The 18,962-nt window shown below is 39.2% G+C and overlaps 1 protein-coding gene across 1 annotated transcript in view; it reads right to left on the bottom strand.

Annotated features, from left to right (window-relative positions):
• Positions 1-317: 317 nt before the first annotated feature.
• Positions 318-18,962, bottom strand: part of LOC149149237 (alpha-glucan phosphorylase, H isozyme-like) — a 319,983-nt gene continuing 301,338 nt past the window's right edge. Inside the window, exon 17 of the mRNA XM_089440496.1 lies at positions 318-925. Within this exon, the coding sequence (XP_089296622.1) occupies positions 799-925 (127 nt within the window). The 3' untranslated portion in view covers positions 318-798. The remainder of the gene's footprint in view (positions 926-18,962) is intronic.

Genomic DNA, 18,962 nt, shown 5'->3' with positions numbered 1-18,962 from the left:
ACATATTTCCTACCAAAAGGTTTTATGACACACCGCATTCAAGCATGAAATATAAGCTCCGACAGTCATAAGTTATAACTAATGTTGACTTCTTTGATATAATAGGGATTATAGAGGCAATCAACGACTCAGACAACAAACTCCGAACAACAAAGACTTCAGTATGCACTTGTTACGAGAGGAAAGTACGTGCACCTGTTAATGGCATAAGCGTATAAGATTCTCTGAAGAAACATACAAATTTACATGATTAAGCCTCTTTCACCATATATTGTGGAAACTTAAAGAGGAAGCATCTCGAGGCAACCAAACAGTAATTTAGAAAGAAAAAAACTACCACCTTTCATTGACATATTCCATAGAAGCATAATTATTACAGGGTTAACAGACTGGGAATAGTTTTCAAATAATCTACTTGTCATTTGCACCAGTTTGCGTACACATAAATTCCCTGTTATTATGCAACCTTCTAATCATTAACCTCTCTAGAAGCATACATATAGACAACAGATTATAAAGAGTGATTACTTGCAAACTCAAAAGCCAAATTTTCCTGTGACAGTGGACTATAATAATAAAGCCACCCAATACGGAAATCCTTGAAAAGATTAAAATAAGCATATTCTTCGAAAGGACATGCCGCATCCTCTTCCCAGATACATATTTTATAAGCTTACCCTTATAAAATGACAATCATCTTGAACACCCTTTTAATGGAAGAATTCGTTTCATTATTTTTGGTAGTATCCGAAGCAGTTGAGCCATTTTGGACAAAGTGGAATTTCTTCATTGCACTCACTAAGGAACTCTGCATTCCTTTATATTCCAAATGTCGTTGGCATATTGAGAGATGGTTCTATCACTGCTAAATTTACCACTGCCAGCGGTACTTAGGATTGACATTTTTATCCACTTTTTGGCATCCCTGCATACAATACCCAAAAAATTGGTCAAATACTGACGAAGCCTGATTTGGAAATGAAGTTTCTGTAAGGAACATAATTGTCATCTACAAATTTCACACGTTAGCAATATAAAGCTGATTCTCATATTGGAAGTGCAGTACTTGCCATGCACTATAAGGTTATCTCTTCCTAACTATTAACTAAGGTGGTAAATACATGTTAAGTTGGACGGAATGTGGGTTTCTGCCATGGAGATTACTGGCAGCTATGTTTCTTAACGACAACTGTACTAACATAAATAACATCTGTGCAAGATATTAAATGGCAAGCATACTGCATATTAAATGAGAGTCACATAATTCATAATTCATTAAATGTCAACCACGCTACAGGTGAACTATACATTAATAACAGCTGTTAGATTCATTAAACAGACAACAGTACTCCTCCAATAATTGTGCGATTTAGTATTTAATTAGTAGCAGGCCACCGTTGCAGTAAACATAGCTGGCTAACCAGCATCCACTGTAGCAACTGCCCCTACACTTTTATTAAGGGATGACCTGGCATCAAATGCATATTGAGTCTTAACCTATATAGGAAATAAGGTAGACATTTCTGGAGCTAACCAAACATGTAGCAAACATTCCTCTCCATCCAGTAACTGGAGAGAATCTGGTGATGAAAAACCACAAATTCGACAATGAAAGGTTACAATTTTGTGAATTCTGACACTACAGATGAATTTCTCAGCCTCCATTTTCGTTATAGTAATTCCATGCTGCAATTTCAGCAATCATAACCTAAATGTGAAATTTTTTTGCTAGATTTTGAACAGAAAGAAACCGGAAGAAAGGGGTCTATTTGCTACACATTTAATTATTCCAGCATTTGGCAATCATTCAGACTCATTTTAGTAAATTTCACTTCCCTCTATTGGAGCTTGGAGCACATTAAACGCACTAATATTTCATAGTAAAGGCAACAAATGGGCATAAAAAGTGCAGAAGAAATTCCATAAAAATATTCATTTTGTTATAGTAATTCCATAGTGCAATTTCACCAATCATAACCTAAATGTTGAATATTTTCGGTAGATTTTGAACAGAGAGACACCAGAAAAGGGGGTCCATTTGCTACATATTTAATAATTCCAGCATTTCGCAATCCTTCACAGACTTCTCTTTTTATTAAATTTCACTTCCCTCTATAATTGGAGCTTGAAGCACATTAAATGCACTAATATTTCATAGTAAAGGCAACGACTGGCCATAAAAAGTGCAGAAGAAATTCTATAAAAATATTCATTGATTTTCTCTTCTTCATTATGCATCTCTTTCTCATACATGATGCAACTTCAGTCATGAATATTGCTATAGCTGATTTTGTGCCAATTGATGCACTTACCAACTTTCTCCCAATACATCCATTGTACTACACTTATTATATTACTTGGTTCTCAGGTTTGAGCACTGCATCATACCTCTTCTAAATGGAACTTCCATCATTATTAAAGAAGATTGCAACCATATTGTAGTCAAGGAGGAAGCTGCCTTGCAAATGCAGCATATTCTCAAAATACAGATTAGTATGATGAATATGAACAGTCCTGTGTAATCTTCGGTCACAGGAAAATATCAAAATGTATCATTAAGAACCTTAGTTTGGCATTAGAATTGGTGGTCATAACTGAATTGACTCTCCTCAATAAAAGAAATAATATTAAAAAGGCACTATCAAGGAGATCCATAAGCATCTCTCTCTGTCCAGTATTCATATCAGTGATTTTGGCTAAAGAATAAGAACCAGATTCAACATGATCATCATATTCTTGTTTTTTAATCATATTTTTGTTTTTTGGGCCCTCCTAGGAAGGGATTTTCCCGGTACCCTAGTGGTTCATGTATTGTATTTATTTCTATTACATAATGTACTTATTTGTTCTATGTTGATCCATAATCAAAGGTCTATAGCCAAATGATTCACCAACTTTCTGTCAATTAATAAAAGCTGCACACAGAACTGTGTGAAAATTCCTTGAACTGCAGCAATCGAGTATTATTCTCCTAACTTAACAGTTTATTTGTCTTCTGTAATTATTATTATGGAAAATAGTGAATAAACCACACTGCAATAGACCACTGGTGCAGCAGATGAGGGTTTTATTATTATGATGCAGCAGTTTGAGAAAACAACTGGTTGCCCAACTGTCAAACCTCTGGCAATACACTAGCAAAATATACTGGCGACACCCTTGTCTTCTTTGCAACTGCTCTGGCCTCTCTCTGGGCAACTCGCACCCCTGTCTGGAATTCGCACACCCTCCAAAAATGTGCACTGCTACTCAATAATTTCACACAGCGCCGAAATTGCCTCTGACTGACACATCCTGCCTCCCTCTGCCTCTGAAAAGAATTCACTCCGGGACATTGATTCGGCACTTGGAAACTGAAGCGAGTCTCTTCCGACAACTCGCAATGAGGTTTCAGGCTATTCGCACTAGCTGTAGTGGCCCTTTTTGCAGATAATTCAGCCTCCCTCCTATCTCTTCGACATTGGAAAATCATTAGGAATCTCTCCGAAATTCAGCTCTTCCCAAATCTCTGCTGCTTCCTCTCTCTGATGTTGTTTCCCTGGTTCAAGCTGCACCCTCACTGAATACAGCGAACTGGGGAAATCAATCTGCCTTGCTCACAACCTGTAAGTTGTGCCCTCTCTAAGCCCCTTCGACTTGCTCTTATAATCTCTTGCTGGAGCATCAATGGTCAAGATCTAACCATGATCAATGGCTCAGATCATCTTAGACTCCGTCAACTCACTTTTCTGGAAGTCTCTATAGAAAATTCGATTTCCTCAATTAATATCCATTAATTAATCAAGTTTCCTAATTTAGACTTAGGAACATTTTAATTATTGATCAATTAATTTAATTCAGGGGTTTCTAAGTGTTTTCTTTCAAAACCTTTTCTAGGTTTTGGTGTCCTTGTGTCCCTTAGCCACTTTGACAATTAGAGACTAGAACACATGTCCGATGCTACCATATCCATCAAAAGCTAACACTCCCTCTTAGCGAGGAAGGTCTATCCATTGTGCTCATCTCTCTTGATGAACAACTTGTAGCTGGACTGTCACACACTATTGATGTCTAACATTCATTGTACCTCCTTTCTTCACATCTTCATTAATCTAACTCCCTGTCACTAGAAATCAATATGAAGAAGTCAAGCTGGCAAAACACTGTCCATCATGCTATTGTGCATACTCTGATTCACCTGCCACTAACTGTAGTTGAACCAATCTTTAATCTTACACTACTAGTACCCTTGCACTATTGCTATTGCATTTCCTTTGCACTACTGCTACGTCTGCAATTGTGTGTACTAACCACCTCAAAACCCGAAGATAAAGCTTCCATAGGGTTGCTCCCTTTGAAGCTAGACACCCTTTGAGTCTCGATCCCCCACTAAAAATAACTGGGAAATCTTGTTGGCTAGAACTACACCTTGCTTTTTGCAACTGGCCAATACTACCTATGTCACTGCAACTAGATCTGCAACCGTCTCTCGAGTATCTGATTGCACTTGGTCCTGGCTCTATAACTGTCTATGTCTGGTTCTGGCTTTGCAACTGTCTCCCAAGTGTTTGATTGTGCCTAGTTAGCTCTGCGCTTCTGATCCACGTGGATCTCCAGACACCAGTGGCATGGAAAAGGCTCAAAATTCAAAGTGGCAGAAATATGATGAACTTGACATCAGATCGAAGTGCTCATCACCCTGATTCCAATGGTGCGAACGACACTCCAATCTGAGTCCGGATGAAGGAGATAGACGCAGTCAAAGTTGGGTTGACTTTTTGTTGACTAGGCAGGATTAACAAAGACACAATTTGAACTTTTTCGACGGACGGAATCTGGCCAACTCCGGCCAGATTTCGGGTGAAATTTTCGCCTCGTTAAAATGACTCCTTCAGCTTAAAATCAGAATTTTTACAAACGGCATATGGTTTTGTTTTAAACAAAAAATATAAAAAAAGGGTGGCGGGCCACCAACCCTGCCACCCCAACTCTATCCACGTAACAATATGTGTAATGGTGGAGGGGTGGGCCACGACCCCTGACCCCTCCCACAGAACTTTTGAAAATGGCGCGGGAAAGGTGGGCCGGCCCTTGGGGCGCGAACCCAACCTTCCAACCACCATAACCTTCCAACATTTTTTTGTAATAAAAATAGAGGGGCGGGATTTGATCCCCTGACCCCTCTCGAACAACCCGAAATTTTTAGCCAGCATGCCAACCGTCAACTTTGGAAAATCCGCCGAAAAATTTATATTTAAACGCAGTTTATCAGTGCGCCCAGAGGGAGGAGGCAGTGCACGCAGTTTGAGGCAGAATTTTGTAGGAGGGCCGAAATTTCACTTTGTCAGATTTTGACAAATTTTATATGGTTTCAGCATTTCTCGATGCCACGAACGCAATGGCGTTGTCCGTTTCTCCATCAGAGTTCTACATTTTTCGGCCATTTTTTAGTATGGAGGTATAAAACTCCTTTTTTGTAATTGATGCTTGTACTCTTCTTTCTCATGCCACTTAATGAATGAAGGCCTCCCCATTGATCGAGCAGGGCCCGGAGACGTAGTCCAAGTCGGAAAAACTCCATTATCAAGTCTTGTTGTCTTCTTTCATGCTTTATGTGTTTCTCCTCTTCTCTCATGTGCACATTAAGTTTTCTATGTTAAGTTACAATTTATGCATGTAATTCTTTAACACATCTATAAGCAAAAGATCTTGGATCAAGTGGTATCAAAGCAGGTCTTTTTAGATGTGAATTGCATGTTTGTATGCTAACAAGAAACAGGCTCCGAAGAGGCGAAGGGAAACTAAAGTCTTTCGATCCCGAAGCGGGGCGTGCACATCGAAGGAGAAACATGGCAGATGAAGAGGCTCGTCATGAAGAGGAGCGCAATTTCCACAAAACCTTCTATACAATGGCAGAGAATGTCGGTCAGTTGCTTTCAAGGCTGGAGAAAGCAGAAGAGAGAAATCTAGAAGAACAAGGTTCAATGCATGGAAATGGTGGAGAAGAACCCCCTCCTTCTCCTTCCACAAGTGAAAGTTCTTCTTCCTCTCATCACCATCATCATAGAAATTCAAGGGATGCATCTAAGAAACCTTTCTTTAAATTAGATGTCAAATTTGATCTTCCCATGTTTAACGGTGAAAGTAATGTAGAAAAGCTTAATAACTGGATTAGGCAGATTGAAATCTACTACAAGATTCAGCAGATCGAAGAGGACGAGGCAAAGATTCAGCTAACCTCTCTTCGACTGAGTAGCACCGCTCTCGTTTGGTGGGAGAGCAAATTGCGAAGCAGTAAGAGTGTGGGTAATCTTCTTTCCTCATGGCCTAGTTTCATTTTTGCATTAAAGGAACAATTTTATCCCTTGGGTTACAAACAAAAAGCCTTAATGGATTGGCAATACTTAAGGCAAGGCAAAGGTCAGGATGTTCAAAGCTTTACAGAGGAATTTAGAAAACAGGCACTTAATTTGGGCATTGCACTTGACTCACCTGAAGTAGTAACTAAGTATATTGGATCATTACATAGTTACCTTAGACATTCATTATTATTGTTTGAACCAGCAACTATTGACTCCACCAGTGTAAAAGCCATTCATCTTGAGAACAGGGGAAAAAATGAAAGAGATGATCATTTCAAGAAACCACCTTTCAAACCTCCAAATGGCAAACCCAAAATGAAAGGAAAAGGAAAGGAGAAGAGGACGACATCAACCAAGAAAGATGAAGGAGAAAGACCTTATTGCACTCACTGCAAAAAGGAAGGTCATGACGATGATCATTGTTGGAAACTATACCCGGAAAAGAGACCAAAGAAGTATGGAGGAAAAGGCAAGCAGAAGACAGTGGCAACTGTGCAGCAAGACCTTGGATCTGATTCCGGAGATGAAGCATTGATCACAGTAGCAGGAACAAAAGGTACTCTTACACCTCATGTTAATTCTGAATCACATGAAGGCACTAGTTCAATAGATGAGTCTCTTCCTAATGAACGATGTTATGTAAAAATTTAGTTAATTTCAGGTTTATTATTTAATTTAGGTTTAGTTAGGCGAAAGGGCACGATCATAAGATCATGCCCTTTCCTAAAGGGTGTCCATGGCAGTATTTAAGCCAGGAAACCCCATTGTAAAAATCATCATCTGTCTATTCATTTATTAATAAAATATTTCTATATATATTTCTGTTATCCAGAAGTTTTTATGCTTCATCTGGTATCAGAGCCATCGAATCCCCCTGCCTGTGCTGGTTTCACCATCCATTCCATACTTCCTCACACCCTCACCATCGCTGGTCCACATCCGCTGTTCCCTTACCACTCGTTGACCCTGTCAAACTCTAGATTTTGACATTCTATCTGTGTTTTCCGCTGCATATCCTCACTCGACCCTCCACCCCGACGCTGTTCATTCCATCCTTGCACCAGAGTACCACAAAACCAACTGTTCCACAGTCCCCCGTCCTCCTGTCGATTGTCCGTACAGTCATCGACGGACTGTTCAGAGTGCCTCCGCACTGTTCCAATTGCCGCTGCCTCCGCACTGTGCCGCTGCCCCCGCACTGTTCCAATTGTCACTGCCTCCGCACTGTTCACGATTTAAAAAAAACAAAAAAAAAAACAGCGTCCGTTAAAAAAAAATTACGGTGATATTCGATATATTTCTGAATAGTCAAAGGGTTCAGTCAATCGACGTGACTGTTCAGAAGTTTATGATATATAAAAAAAAAAAAATATAACGTGACATATAAACCTTATATATAATATATATCTCATATATATATAACGTGCGATATATTATATATAATATATATATAAGGTGACATATAATATATATAATATATATATATATAATTATATTACATATAATTTAATTAACATATATATATATATATATATAATATATAACGTGACTGTTCGATAATAATATCTAATATATATAATATAGTTATATCGTTATTAATTTATATATATGTTATATATATATATATATTACATAACTTTATTTAATTATATTATATATAATATATATATTTTAATTAATTAAACTTTTATATATATATAAAAGTTAATTTAATTAATTAAAATTATTTTAATTTATTAAAAAGTTATATAATTTATAACTTTAATTTATATATATATATATATATAATAATTAATAATTATAAATTATAATTATTATAATTTATAATTTAAAAAAAAAATATTAATTAAATTAAATTATTAAATTAATTTAATTTAATTTAAAAAAATATTAGTTAAATTAAATTATTAAATTAATTTAAATATATATATATATATATATATAATAATTAATTAAATTAAATTACTAAATTAATTTAATTTAATTATTCAAAAAAAAAAAAAAGGGAAGGAAAAATATTTTAGCTGGCAAATAAATACACGCCTCCGCAAACCCGCTCAATGTCGACAATGACAATGGCGGATTTCCAAAAAAGGTTGTTGGATGCAGAGCAAAAGATAAATAACAACCACGACGAGGTCAGTAAAAGATTAAATGAAGTCGAGAGCAAGCGGACAAAATCAAAAATCTTGAAGATACGACAAATCGAATAGAGATAAAAATGGAAAGTCAACATGTCCAAACAGAAGTAAACTTCAAAGAGGTCTTAACAATGCTAAAAGTTCTGTGTAAAAGGTCGAATTGTACGCCCGAACAACTACTGAAAGAAGGTGAAGAGAATCAAGAACAAGTCTCGTCAGATTCAACTAAGTCCACAGACTCTCATGACAAGGTTGAATCCCCAAAAAAATCAGCGACACCCCACCAAGAAGCAAGTAACACAGTCTTTACAAACAAGCAACTCTGGGATAACTTTACCAATCAACACCCTTTTTTCGCTCAACCAGTAGCAACATACCAGCGAAGGGCAAATGTCGAGATGCCTAAATTCGATGGGAACGAAAAAAACAATGTTGCATGGATAAATAAAGCAGAAGAATACTTTGAGATATATGACATCACTGACGATGACGAAAAGCTCAGACATGCATCCATGAAAATGGAGGGAGAAGCATATAACTGGTATATGTGGTGGAAAAAGACAACACACGTCATTAGTTGGAGAAAGTTTAAAGATGCATTTTTCAAAAGATTCCAAGGTGTAAAGGAAGAAGAGTTCTTTTCAAAACTCATCAAACTACGACAAAAAGGAAGTGTCGATGAATACACTCAAGAATGGGAGACCTTAGTAACACGAGTACCTGGGTTATCCGAATCTCGTCTAATTCAGTCATACATCTCGGGACTCAAAACCCATTTACAAGCAGAACTTGAGATGCATGATATTACATCTATAGAAGAAGCAAGACAAAAAGCAAAAACAGCCGAAAAGAAATCCGAACCAATATTTTGGTCAACAGCGGAAAAAGCTTATGCAAGACGAAGGATACCCCAGTATGTGGACTCAAATAATACAAGATATGTTCCACCACATCGTCGTGAAGATGAAAAATCTAATGTGGAAATGCAAAGGATAAAAGAGGGTAAATGTAAACGCTGTGGTGAGAAGTGGGACCCCAAACATAGATGTGCTAAAGGAAAAGAACCAAAGAACCTATATAATTGTGAAGCAACCAATGATTCAAACAGTGAAGATTATGACGTAGAAGACACAGAAGACGCTCCAGAATTTTCACCAGAACTAGATGATGGAAGTATTCCACAAGTATCATTATCAGCGATGACAGGTATATCACAACCTCAGACTTTAAAGTTAAAAGGACACATAAAGAAGAACAACGTAGTGGTTCTCGTCGACTCTGGAAGCACACACAATTTCTTAGATACAACTGTGGCAAAGAGACTCAATATATTTTCATTTCCCTTACCAAACATGAAAGTGATGATAGCTAACGGTAAAAAAATTGAAAAGGTGGGAAAATGCCATAAGGTTAAATTGCAGATTCAAGACTTCAGTTTAGAGTCTCCGTTCTTCACAGTACCGTTAGGAGGAGTAGATGTAGTCTTAGGTATCCAATGGCTACGAACTTTAGGTACTTATGCCGCCAACCATCAAATACAATTTATAAAATTCAAATGGGGAGGTCAGAAGTACAAACTACATGGATTCCAAGCACCAAAAAATCATGATGTATCATCATCTCAGATGATGGAGCTAAGTCGAAAAAGAGCACCTACTTATGCAGTACAATGTCATCAATTAGAAATGTTCTCTGCAAATATGACCAGAGAAGAATCACCAAAGATACAAGATCTGATTCGGAAGCATGAAAAAGTATTTCAAGACCTACCTATGAAGATGCCGCCTAATAGGGAAATTGAGCATACAATAGGAGTCAAGGCAAGACCAGACCCTGTTAACATCAAGCCATACCGATATCCACATCTCCAAAAAACGAAACTTGAGAGATTAATCCAAGATCTTTTAAAGTGTGTGACTTTGATCATCTTGGAGTATCTGATCAAGTGGAAGGACTTAACCGAAGAAGACGCTTTCTGGGAGAATGAATCATTCTTCAACAACATCCGTCGTTACATATGCTTTGAGGACAAAGCATTCTTTCGAGAGGAAGGCAATGTTATGTAAAAATTTAGTTAATTTCAGGTTTATTATTTAATTTAGGTTTAGTTAGGCGAAAGGGCACGATCATAAGATCATGCCCTTTCCTAAAGGGTGTCCATGGCAGTATTTAAGCCAGGAAACCCCATTGTAAAAATCATCATCTGTCTATTCATTTATTAATAAAATATTTCTATATATATTTCTGTTATCCAGAAGTTTTTATGCTTCAAACGAAAGAGAACTGAGCTATTTCATATTAGAGATCATAAATCATACAAAAGTAGAAACCCTATTTGATACCGGATCCCAAGCAAACTTAATTTCAGAGTCCTTGGTAAAGAAGCTAGGCTTGGAAACCAAACCACATCCAAAACCTTACCCACTTGGATGGATACATGATAAAGCAAAACTAAATGTAACTTAGCAATGCAAGGTTAAATTTGTGATCGCTCGCTTCTAAGTTAGTGGATGAGGTAAAACTTGATGTGATACCATTGGATATCTATGGCATGGTGTTCGGGAGTCCATATCTATATGATAGAAAGGAAATCTTCTTCCGTCATGAAAACAAATACGAAATCACAAAAGATGGGGTAGAATATATTGTAAGGGCTCATCAAACAAAAATCAATGCCAGCCTTGTAAGTGCAGGACAAATGAAGAGGTTGGTGAATTCCAGTAAGGGTTGCATGCTTATGGTTGTAAGGGGAAAAGATGCAGAATTATTCAATGCTTTCCAGGGTTGTGATCATGTGCATAAAAAGGAATTATGTGAATTTTTTTCTAACTATGATGAGATGTTTCAGGAACCAAGGGGATTACCTCCAAAGAGGGAAATCCAACATGAGATCCATTTGCAGCATGACGCTCCTTTACCAAATATTGGCATGTACAGGATGTTGACCATTGAGATGGAGGAGATCAAAAAGCAAGTGCAGGAACTATTGAACCAAGGGGTCATCAGACCGAGCACTTCTCCATGTGGTTCACCAATTGTCTTAGTGCCGAAGAAAGATGGCACATGGAGAATGTGTGTGGATTATTGAGCACTAAACAAAATCACGGTGAAAAATCGTTACCCTCTTCCCTGCATTGATGACTTACTAGATCAATTAAAGAATGCTATCTATTTCACCAAATTGGATTTGCAAAGTGGTTATCACCAGGTCCAAATTGCAGAGCAGGATGTGTGGAAAACCACCTTCAAAACCAAACAGGAATTGTTCGAATGGATGGTAATGCCATTCGGACTTTGCAACGCTCCAGCCACTTTCATGAGGGTCATGAATGATCTCTTTAGGCCTTTCATTGATGAATTTGTTCTTGTATATCTAGATGATATTCTTATCTTTAGTAAAAGTTGGAATGAACATGTATGCCATGTGAAGAAAGTGCTTGATGTATTGAAAAAAAGAAAAACTCTATGTAAAATTGTCAAAGTATGAGTTTGGGAAAACCTCTTTGGTTTACCTAGGTCATATTGTTGGTCATGGTCAGTTAAAAATTGATCCTTCTAAAGTTGAAGCAATTGTAAATTGGCCTAAGCCTACTAGTGTAACTGAGGTTCGCAGCTTTTTGGGTGCAGTACAGTATTGGAGGAGATTTATTGCCAATTTCTCTATTATTGCAGCACCTTTACACGCATTGACAAGTGTAAAGCAAGTCTTTCAATGGGGAGGAAAGCAACAGAAGTCCTTCGAAACATTGAAAGAAAAGATTAGCACCGCATCGGTCTTGGCCTTACCAGATCTCCAACAGCCATTCGAGATCGAGACAGATGCCAGCGGATATGCCATGGGAGCTGTACTGATGCAGCAAAAGAAGCCGATATGTTACCATTCAGAGAAGTTCTCTCAAGCTGTGATAAACTATCCCACTTATGACAAGGAGTTATATGCCTTGGTCCAGAGTGTGAAAAAGTGGAAACACTACTTGATCGACAAGGAGACCATCATCCATATGGATCATCAGCCCTTGCAATATCTTCAATCACAAACCAAGTTGTAGCAATCTCGTCATTTCAGGTGGATGGGTTTTCTTCAGCAATTTCATCTGGTAATAAAGTATAAGAAGGGCACTAGCAACAAAGTGGTCGATATGCTATCTCGCCCTCCTATTTCTGCTTCTGTTATTTTGCATAATGCTTTGTTATCTTTTGAAAGTTATGCTGAACAATATGGTAATGATGATGACTTTAAGGAGATTTATGAAAAACTAACCCATGGTTCACAGGTGGACAACTATCACTTGCAGGGGAAACTGTTGTATCACCTTGGTAAATTGTGCATACCCACAGGAGAAAGGGTACATGTAATCCGGGAGGCCCACACCTCCCTTATGTCTGGTCATTTTGGCATTGAAAAAACTTTGTGTCATGTACAAAGATTTTGTTTTTTTGGCCTCATATGAAGAACATTGTGACTCGCTATGTAAAGGGGTGTGTGATGTGTTATGTTTCAAAGCCCTCTAATAGAAAACTCAGGCTCTACACACCACTCCCTATTTCGAGTCGTCCATGGGAAAGTGTGTCGATGGATTTTGTAGGAGGTTTGCCTTTGTCTAGGAAATGTCACAACTATTTGTATGTCATTGTTGACCGTTTTAGTAAGATGTGTATTTTAATGCCTTGTAAAAAGCAGATCACTGCAGAGCAGACTACTTATCTTTTCTTTCAGCATGTTTGGGTCCATTTTGGGTTGCCCACATTGATTGTGTCAGATCGGGACTCTCGCTTTCTCGGAGAGTTTTGGACCAGCTTGTGGAAGATGATGGACACCAAGTTGAAAAGAAGCACGACATTTCATCCACAGACTGACGGATAGACAGAGGTTGTCAACCGCACCGTGGTACACTTGTTGTGAGGCTATTGTAGGAAACATCCTAAGTTGTGGGATGAGCATCTTACATATGTGTAACATTCCTACAACTGACCAGTGCACCCATCTATGCATCGTTCACCATTTGAGACATGTTTTGGCTACCTGCCAAAAGACCCTTTTGATATGGTCTTTGGAAGGGAAGATGACTCCAGTGGACGTGATGACAAGGACAAAGCGCAGCGGTTCATTCAGCAGATCCAGTTGATTCACCAAGCAGTATAGGAGTAGTTGGAGAAAAGTCAAGCCCGGTACAAGGCTCGACATGACAAACATCGAGTCGACCATCAATTTCAAGTGGGCAACAAAGTGTGGTTCCATATCAGCAAGGAAAGGATGAAGGGAGAAGGGAAGAAGTTGCGACCAATCCGGTATGGTCCATTCACCATCTTGGAGAAGATTGGAAACAATGCCTTCCATCTCGATTTGCCGATATATATGCAAATGTACTTCGTAGTGAATGTGGAAAACTTAAAGCTGTATGAGCCACCATTGATTATGGACACCGAAGAGGTGGGCATAGTTCCTACAGTTGATGACTTTGCACCAGAGTATCTCGATGAGTTACCTGAGGACATCATCCTTGACAGAAGGACCAGGACTTCACGACAGGGAGATGTGGAATACCTTTGAGTTGGTTTCAAGGGGATGCACCCTATCAAGGAAAAATGGATGGAAAAAGAAAGAGTGAGGGAACAATTCCCTCACTTGCCAATTGATTGATAAAGCTTTTGGCGGTCCAAAAGCTCCTCAATGGGGAGGATTGATCCAGGTGGATCTCTAGACACCAGTGGCATGGAAAAGGCTCAAAATTCAAAGTGGCAAAAATATGATGAACTTGACATCAGATCGAAGTGCTCGTCACAGTGTTGCACGAAGCGCCCCCCCCGGATCGAAGCTCCGAAGCGCGTCTCGTACGGAAGTGCCTAGGAAGCTTCATCGGAAGCGGCGCTTCCGAATTCGGAAGCGGCGCTTCGGCATTTTAAGACGCTTCCTGGAATTTCCGAAGCGCCGGCCGGAAGCGCCGCTTCCATGCCTCCGAAGCGCAGCGATTCGGAGCAGGAAGCGGCCGCTTCGCGCACGCTTCCGTACACTTCGGCGAAAAGGGGCGCGCCCAAGGGAAAAAAAACACTCTTTTTTTAATTTTTTTTTTAAGTTATGTTCACTCAACATTAAGGGGGTGGGTTAGGGTGAGGTTAGAGTGAGGTTAAGGTGAGGAATGAAAAGAATAAAGCCCCCATTCATTCCTCATTTTCTCACTTTGAGTTTATTAGAGTTGGAGAAGAGAAGAGAGGAGAGGAGAAGAGAAGAGAGAAAAGGAGAGGAGAAGAGAGGAGAGCTTGGAGGAGTGAAGAAGGAGGAGCTAGGAGAAGGAGGAGGAGCTTGGAGCAAGAGCTTGGAGGACTTCATCTACAAGAGCTAAAGAGTAAAGTTCAAACCCCAAACTCCCTTGTTTTTTTGACAATTTTTTTGTATTTTTCTCCTCCCTCTCCTACTCTTTCCCATTGTTTCTACTTGCTCCTTTATTTACAGGTTGTCCACCACCTATATCCATATTCCAAGATGGTGTTCTTTTGGCTTCTATGTATCATTCCACTCTTGGTTTTAATGATGGCAAAGGTGAGGAATAGAAGGGAAGAAACAGAAGAGGACATTGGTGATGGTCCTAATAGGAGTGACCCAATGTATGATGAGGAGGAAGGGTTTGAAGAGGAAGGGGATGAACCTGAAGGGGACACTGAAACACAAGATGGGAAAGCTACATCAACACCCTTGTGGAACTATGTGACCAAACTTGATGGGGGAAAGGGTGGTGGATCTTACAAATTTGTGTGCCCTCATGGTTGTCATGGAGGAAAACCATATTGTGGTTCATATACCCGTCTGAGGAGGCATCTTTGTGGGGTGTTGGACAGTGATGAAAAAAAGGGTTCTGTGGGGGTACAAATTTGCCCAAACATTTCAACTGAAGAAAGAAGAAAATACATCCAAATAGAGATGGCTGCACAACAAAAAAACAAGAAACAAAAAACTCATTCTGAATCAAGTGCAACCTCTAAATTTGGTAGTTGCTCATCTCCTCATGGTACTTCTGCAAGCTCTGGAGGTAGAAGAACAATAGGGGATTTCCTTAATGTTGCTGGGAGGGATGATGTGGATGGAAAGATAGTCCGTTTTCTTTGTGCTTGCGGTGTACCATTCAATGTGCTTCGCTCTCCCTATTGGCATGAAATGGTAAAGGCCATCAATGAAGCCCCAAAAGGATACAAGGCCCCCAACTATGAGAAAGCTAGAACAGTGTTATTAGAAAGAGAAAAAGCTAAGGTTCAAAGAGCTTTGACACGTTTTACAAATGAGTGGGTAGATTCTGGGGTATCCATTGTATCAGATGGGTGGACAAATATTAGAAACCAACATTTGATAAATGTTCTTGGTGTTTCTTCTAGTGGTGCAGTATTTATTGCATGTCATGACTCCTCCTCCATCACTGCATCTGCACAAAACATTGCAGATCTCCTATTGAAATCAATCAAAGATGTTGGTCCGAATAATGTGGTTCAAGTGATCACAGATAATGCAGCAAATTGTAAGGCAGCAGGAAAAATTATTGAGCGTACTCATCCACACATCTTTTGGTCTGGGTGCCCGGTTCACACATTGAACCTTTTGATGCATGATATTGTGAAACACAAAGAATGTGGGTGGATTGCTGAGGTTTACAGGAGAGGGAAGCAGCTCACTAAATTCATCACAGGGCATACAAGGGTAAACTACTTCTATGGCACTTACTCCAAGTTGCAATTGCTTAAAATTGCAAAGACAAGATTTGCTAGTTATTACCTCACCTTTACGCGGCTAGTGAAGGTGAGACAAGCTTTAACTAATCTGGTGTGTGCTGAAACATGGGATGAAATTAACACTGACATAGATGGTGCTAATGCAGTCAAGGACACTGTTCTTGATAGTTACTTTTGGGGACAGGTTAAATATGTTTTGCAATTCACCAAACCAATTTATTACATGATCAAGTTTGCAGATTCAGATCGACCAGTAATTGGGGAGGTGTATGAGCAAATGGATAGCATGTTGGGGCAGATTAAAGACATTGTTGAGCCTAGAGATACCACCTTGTACAATTATATTCGTGTAGAGGTGGAAAACCGATGGGAAATGCTAAATGTTCCATTGCATGCATTAGCATAAGTTTTGACACCTAAATACTATCATCCATCATGGCTTTCAACACCAGCACCTGGGGGGGGAAGTAGGAGAAAACCACACCAAGATCAAGAGGTTCACAAAAAATATATGGCTGCATTGAGTAAATTAATCCCTGATGAGGAGGAGGCTGCATTGGTACGGAGACAGGTGAGCAACTATACGCTCAACACTGGTCCATTTGGGAGCATGCATGCAATTAAAGATCGAGAGACTTTTTCTGCTCTTGAGTGGTGGAACATGCATGGAGGGGGTACTCCACTTCTACAGAGTTTGGCATTGCGGGTGCTATCACAGGTGGTAAACACTTCTTCTGCAGAGAGGTGTTGGAGCTCTTATTCTTTCATCCACAGTGTTAAAAGGAACAGGTTGAGTTTAGATCGGGCAGAGAGCTTGGTTTATGTTCATTACAACTTGCGATTGTTGTCCCATTACTGTGAAGATGCAAAGTCTAATAAAGACTTGTTGATTTGGGACAAGAATCCAGAGGAGCCCAATTTGGAGGATGGAGTGTTGCGACTAGAGCAATTAGAGGATGCTCTTATCCAGGTATGTCCATTGTGGTATGAATTTTCCAATTTTCCCTTATAAAGCATTTCTCTAATTCATGTTTTTAATTTTTTTGTTAACTAGTGTTTTTTTTTTTTGCATGAATTTTTTGAGCGATTCTAGGATGATGATGACCGTGTTGATATGCCACCACCCCCACCCCCATCTGGTCCCTTGGTTCCTAGGTTCCATGGTTCAACACCAACAGCAGGGGGTTCTTCTTCATCAGTTTCAGTGCCATGACTTCCACAGGCACCATCTTCTTCATTGCCACCACGTGGAGGCCCGCCACCACGTTCTATTCGTGGTGGAAGGAGGAGAGATTAGTAGATATATTCACAATCTACTACTTTTTGTCATAGATTACTCATTAGACTTGTAGACTTGTGAATTTGAATTTTGAACCTTTTTGGCTTGGCGGTGACCAAGTGACATATTTTGTAAACATTATTATTTGAATTTTGGACATGACAAATGTTGACAGTTGCTCACTTGCTAGATAAATCATAATATGCTCTATGTTTTATGTTTTATAATATGCTTAAATGTTTTATGTTTTATAATATGCTTAAAAATTTGATGTATGTTTGTAATAGCTAGAATATAGATGATTGGTGTACATACTAGTAACTACAATGGAATCATGGATGCCATATCTATCTTGATTTATGCAAAAATATGCATGTTTTCATGTCTTCTACAACTAATTTGGTATTTGGGATGTTTGTTTTGAGTATAAATGCAAAAAAATATAAAATATATATATATATATATAGCAGACGCTTCCGCGGACGCTTCGCTTCCTAGATTTTTGGAAAATGACGCTTCGGCGTCCCCGCTTCGCTCCCGCTTCGTGCAACATTGGCTCGTCACCCTGATTCCAACGGTGTGAATGACACTCCAATCTGAGTCCAAATAAAGGAGATAGAGGCAGTCAAAGTTGGGTTGACTTTTTGCTGACTGGGCAATATTAACAAAGAGACAATTTGAACCTTTCCAGCGGACGAAATCTGGCCAACTCCGGCCAGATTCCGGGCGAAATTGTCGCCTCGTTAAACTGACTCCTTCGGCTTAAAATCAGAATTTTTACAAATGGCATATGGTTTTGTTTTAAACAAAAAAAATATAAAAAAAAGGGTGGTGGGCCACCAACCCCACCACCCCAACTCTATCCACGTAACAATATGTGTAATGGTGGAGGGGCGAGCCACGACCCTCGACCCCTCCCACGGAACTTTTGAAAACAATGCGGGAAAGGTGGGTCGGCCCTTGGGGTGCGGACCCAACCTTCCAACCACCATAACCTTCCAACGCTTTTTTGCAATAAAAATAGAGGGGTGGGATTTGATCACCCGGCCCCTCTCGAACAACCCAAAATTTTTAGCCAACATGCCAACCGTCAACTTTGGAAAATCCGCCGGTGAATTTATATTTAAACGCAGTTTATCAGTGCGCCCAGAGGGAGGAGGCAGTGCACGCAGTTCGAGGCAGAATTTTGCAGGAGGGCGAAAATTTCACTTTGTCAGATTTTGAAAATTTTTATATGGTTTCAACCAATGTTACTTGGGAGCGGGAGCGGAAGCGGGGAGCGGGAGCGGAAGCGGGAGCGGAAGCGGGAGCGGGAGCGACCATTTTCAGAAGCTCCCGGTTTGGGAGCGAATCCCGGAGCGATTTTTTAAAAATATATATATTTTTTATATTTTTTAATTTTTGATACATATATGTCAACAAAAACATGTAGAATGATGAATTAGATATAAAAAACATAAAAAAGCATAGATTGAACCATATAAC

Source organism: Pinus tabuliformis, chromosome 9 (genome assembly GCF_031772625.1).
Source record: "Pinus tabuliformis cultivar Carrire ecotype Pingquan chromosome 9, CPIR1, whole genome shotgun sequence".
NCBI lineage: Eukaryota > Viridiplantae > Streptophyta > Pinopsida > Pinales > Pinaceae > Pinus > Pinus tabuliformis.
Note: the sequence above shows the minus strand (reverse complement) of the source record. Positions and strands in the feature narration are given on the sequence as shown.